This window comes from Motacilla alba, chromosome 2 (assembly GCF_015832195.1).
Source record: "Motacilla alba alba isolate MOTALB_02 chromosome 2, Motacilla_alba_V1.0_pri, whole genome shotgun sequence".
NCBI lineage: Eukaryota > Metazoa > Chordata > Aves > Passeriformes > Motacillidae > Motacilla > Motacilla alba.
Window position 1 is genome coordinate 23,121,092 of NC_052017.1, and position 4,594 is coordinate 23,125,685.

Sequence of the window (4,594 nt, forward strand, 5' to 3'; positions counted from 1 at the left end):
TAGGTCCCCTTTAGACACTGGAAGGCGCTGCGAGGCCTCCACACGACCTTCTCCAGGCTGACCAGCCTCAACTGCGCCATCGTGCCTCCCCCTGCCCGTCTCCGTCCCTCTCCGGGCCCGCCAGGCCACCGCTCTCTGCGCCACAGCTCCGGCCGAGGCGAGAGCAACCCCTGGGCGGGCCGCGCTCCGTTCGTGCCCGGGGCCGGGGCGCGGCCGCCGCCAGCAGAGGGCAGGCCCGGCCCCGCCGCTCCCGGCCCCGCCGCCGCCACATCCGCCGCCGCCGGGAAGGGGCCGGCGCCGGGGCCGCTGTGGGCGCCGCGCTCCCGCCGCTCGCTGTCGGGCCCGCGGGCCCCGCGCCGGCTTCAGGATGCCGCTGGGGCTGAAGCCCACCTGCAGCGTGTGCCGCAGCACGTCCTCCTCCATGTGGAAGAAGGGCGGGCAGGGCGAGATCCTGTGCAACAACTGCACGGCCCGCTCGGCGCCGCCGCCCCCCGCCGCCTTCGCCACCACCTCGGCGGCCGCCGCCCAGCACAGCAACGGCGGCGGCGGCGGCGGCGGCGGCGGCGGGAAGCAGGTGAGGCGGCCGGGGGCCAGGGCGATGCAGCCGCCGGGGCCGGGCGGGGCCGGGCGGGGCCGGGCCCGGGGCGGTCGGGCCGTCCCCCTCGTGTTCATCGTGCCGTTCCCCACAGAGCAAGCAGGAGATCCACCGCCGCTCCGCGCGGCTCCGGAACACCAAGTATAAGTCTGCGCCCGCCGCGGAGAAGAAGGTCTCCACGAAGGGCAAGGGCAGGAGGCACATCTTCAAGCTGAAAAACGTAAGGCGGAGCGCCGGGGCCACGGCTGGGTCGGGAGCCTGTGCCGGGCTGGGGCGGACACGGAGCCCGCGGGAGGAATGGAGAGAGAAACCGGTCACGGGAGCTCAGCACTCGCACTCGCTTCTCCGCATAAAATCCTGGAGATGAAAACGTTAGCTCTGTTGCTGTGAGCTTTAAAGTAATAATGTTTGCTAGTTTTCTTGGAAGATAACGTATCTGTAAGTTGTCTAAAAAGAAAAACAATTTCTGGAACTTTACGGTGGATTTGTTTTAATGCTTATGATTTTCTATTTCTATATTCTTTTCTTAGCCCATCAAGGCTCCTGAGTCTGTGTCCACTATAATTACAGCAGAATCAATCTTTTATAAGGTATGGTTTATGCAAATCTATTGGCAAAAATTATTATCCTGTTTCTGTTTCCAGCGTCAAGAATTACCATGGACAGTGAAAGCACTAGGGATATAGTCACGGAAACTGTTCTTCCTTGCCTAAAAGTTGTGTAGGATTTTGGTTTGCCGTAGTTATTGCTATTGAATCTTGTAAGGTAGTTTACCTAAGTAGTTTAAATAGTTACCATTGTCCCAGGTTTTTCTCTTCCAAGAAAAAGTGGGTTTGTTTTTTTGGTTGTTTTTTTTTTTGGTAATTATTGCTGTCAGCATTTTTAAACTTAACTTGCACTGTGCAGAGGTCAAGTGACTGAAGATGATTATTTAGATTTGTGTGATGTTTCCACCTTAGGTGCAAAACATACTTCCCATAAAGGGGTTGGGTTGCAGTGCCCCAGCATCTCAGGTGGCTCCCATTTCAGAGCTGGTGCAAGCAGGTCAAACGCCTTGGGAACAAGATCTGTTGGCACTTGCAGTGAAGCAAGCGTGCTTGAGAACAGCTTTACCAGCATGCCAAGGTTTTGGTGTTCTAAAGTTCTGTAATTTGCTTTTGTTTCCCAGCAGTACAAGCAAACAGAATGCTTTTCCCCCTTTTCCTCCCCCAAAAAATCAGGATAAGCAGTGGGAGACTGCACAGTCTGAGATTCCATACTCTTCAGGGACCAGATGCTTCATGCCTGGCATTCCAGATTAATCTCTTGTTTGCTGTTGACCAGTTCAGAAAAGAATTACTGTCTTGTGTGTCTGTTTTTATCAGAAATTCCTAAGAACTATGTCAAAGCTTCTGTCCTCCTTATGTAGAATGTTGCTACTTTGATACTTTGCAGTGTTGTTGTGAACAGGCTTGTTTGGGGTTGTTTGTGTTCTTTTTATCAGTTTTAAAAACAAACACCTTTCTTTTTTATGCCACCATTCTTCTGCATGTGGCTGAATTGAAGCTGCCTTTCAAGACTGGCATAAATTAGGATGATTTTGGGGTACTGATACTTAATATATGAATAAGGATGTGAAGTGAAGCTAACAAAAATCAGGTTGTTTGATTTCAGTGTCATTTGTATGTCTTCTAGGGTGTGTACTACCAAATTGGAGATGTTGTTTCGGTGGTTGATGAGCAGGATGGAAGAACATACTACGCTCAGATCCGTGGGTTTATTCAGGACCAATACTGTGAAAAGAGTGCTGCACTAACCTGGCTCATTCCTACACAAGCCAGCCCCAAAGACTGTTTTGACCCAGCATCCTATATCATAGGTAATCTCTAAGCCTTCACTTTGTGCAACTACTTGCGTGTGCCTATGCTAATGCAGAGTTGTATTATTTGAATGAACATTTCAGCTTCTCAAGGTATTTTATGCACGTTCCACATTTTAGACTCTAATCTTGTAAACATCTCACTTACTGTAATAACACATTTTATTTATCTTGTGTCTATAATATGATTACCACTGTTGCAGTGTATTATCTTGTACTGTGATTATCTGAGTGTTTGTGGGTATAATTACAGTTGTGCAGCTTTAAAGACCAAATTATTGCTCTACAGATAGGTTTAAACCATAGTAACTTTGATTCTGATATACCAGTCCAAGTTGTTTCTTTTAAAGTGACCTGAATTACTTGATCTTTATCCTGGGTATTCAAAATACATAGCATGCAAGCACTGGCATAGAGACTGTTCTGCTATTGATGATAAAATTAGTAATTCAGAAAAGTCCTTCTAACAGGCAGGACACAAATAGAATGTATTTTAAATATATTAACTACGGTGCTTCACTCAAATATCAGAATGCTTCAAATGGGATGGGGGGGAAGATCAGCCCAGCAAAATTAAAGGTAGAGGTTTCTTGCCTAATGCAGGAGGCTACCTTCCTAGGAAAGTTATGGATTGCAAAGGCAAATTCTGTAAGGGAATGTTGGCTGTCATGGCATATTTTTATTCAACATAATTAGTTTTATGCCTTCAAGTTTTGTCTTTGAAATTTTTTTTTCTAGGACCAGAAGAAGATCTCCCAAGAAAAATGGAATATTTAGAATTTGTTTGTCATGCACCTTCGGAATATTTCAAATCTCGATCATCTCCCTTCCCTACTGTTCCTACAAGGCCAGAGAAGGGCTATATATGGACTCATGTGGGACCTACTCCTGCAATCTCCATTAAAGAAACTGTAGCAAATAATTTATAATTTTTAAGGAATACTTTGGACTAGTTATTTTGTGTGTATCCTCCAGTTTGTAAACCCCTTACAAGAAGTTTTAAAAATTATAAAATGTGCTGGTTTATTTTATGGATTATGGTATTTATTTATTTTAGGTATATCAGACCTTTGAAGTGGAAGTTTTCATTCCAGTTGATGCATCATTTCGGTGCTCTGCTCTTCAGACATTGTTGCTCATTTTGGGACAAAACCACAAGTTTCATGTCATCTTTGACTTCTGAAAGTTGCCTTTAGTATTCATTCTTACTTTTTAAGTTGTTTTCCAGAAGAAGAGCTTAAAAGATATAATCATCCAGCATTTTTTATGACTGTTTAATTTAGTTAACTGTGACTGCTGGTTTTATTTCCTTGTTAAATAATTTAAAACTAGCTTCACCTAAATACGAAAATGGTCAGTGATGCAGTTAACAGTTTTCTGTTACGTGGAGAGGAGTGATCTACCTGGATTTCTCCAGACTAAAATCTCATCCACAAAGAGGGATTCTAACAGTCACCTTTTATGGGAATTTTGTTAATCTGAATGTGAAACGCGGGCTATGTGTGTAGCTTTCTGCTAAACTTAGTTATATAAGGGCATCGATCTTTTGGAAAATTGGATGCAAATTCAAAAATTAATGCTATTTGCCATCCTGGCATCTTCATTGCAGAAGTGGATCTGCGTTTCCTGAGCAAGCCAACACTGACATATGATTTGAGTTTCAGACTGTTAATATTTGTTTGCCTGTTAGCTTGGACTCACAAAATTGATTTTAAATTGTTTTTTCAGTCTTCACAATTAATGATGGTAAGAATAAAAAATGGTCAGGCAATTAAAATGAAAAAAAATCAATAAGGGAAATAAAAATTAATTTTATGTATTGACAGTCTCAGCATAACAAGGAATATGTATAAATACCAGAATGGGAGAAATGCCACATACTAAAATACCAATGAAGTTTTCTGCCCTAAACCTTTTACAAGCCACTCAGCTCCAAATGAGATGTGCTTGTATGGTCTGAATTCCAAGGGCTTAGTGGTTCCTGCTGCCTGTGAAGGATGAGAGCTCTAAGTGGCCTTAAATTTAAATGTACTGATCTTTTCTGTTCTTTTTTTCCTTTGTATGAACATATGTGACCAACACCCAGAAGGCCCAGATCACCTTTAAGATACTGCATGAAAGCATGAAAATGTTGCACTAGG

At 44.6% G+C, this 4,594-nt stretch overlaps 1 protein-coding gene across 1 annotated transcript; it reads left to right on the top strand.

Annotated features, from left to right (window-relative positions):
• The first annotated feature begins 234 nt into the window (after nucleotides 1–234).
• Nucleotides 235–4,272, top strand: GATAD1 (GATA zinc finger domain containing 1). The gene is made up of 5 exons (XM_038125314.1): nucleotides 235–574; nucleotides 690–815; nucleotides 1,126–1,185; nucleotides 2,270–2,453; nucleotides 3,192–4,272. The coding sequence occupies exons 1-5, from the start codon at nucleotides 368–370 to the stop codon at nucleotides 3,380–3,382; spliced, it is 768 nt and encodes a 255-aa protein (XP_037981242.1). The 5' UTR covers nucleotides 235–367; the 3' UTR covers nucleotides 3,383–4,272.
• Nucleotides 4,273–4,594: the final 322 nt, after the last annotated feature.

Bases quoted from the DNA above. Each gene is read 5' to 3' on its own strand.
- GATAD1 (XM_038125314.1), top strand. From the start codon at position 368: ATGCCGCTGGGGCTGAAGCCCACCTGCAGCGTGTGCCGCAGCACGTCC. The intron at 575-689 runs GTGAGGCGGCCG...CGTTCCCCACAG, and splicing joins GCGGCGGCGGCGGGAAGCAG to AGCAAGCAGGAGATCCACCG. The intron at 1,186-2,269 runs GTATGGTTTATG...TATGTCTTCTAG, and splicing joins CAGAATCAATCTTTTATAAG to GGTGTGTACTACCAAATTGG.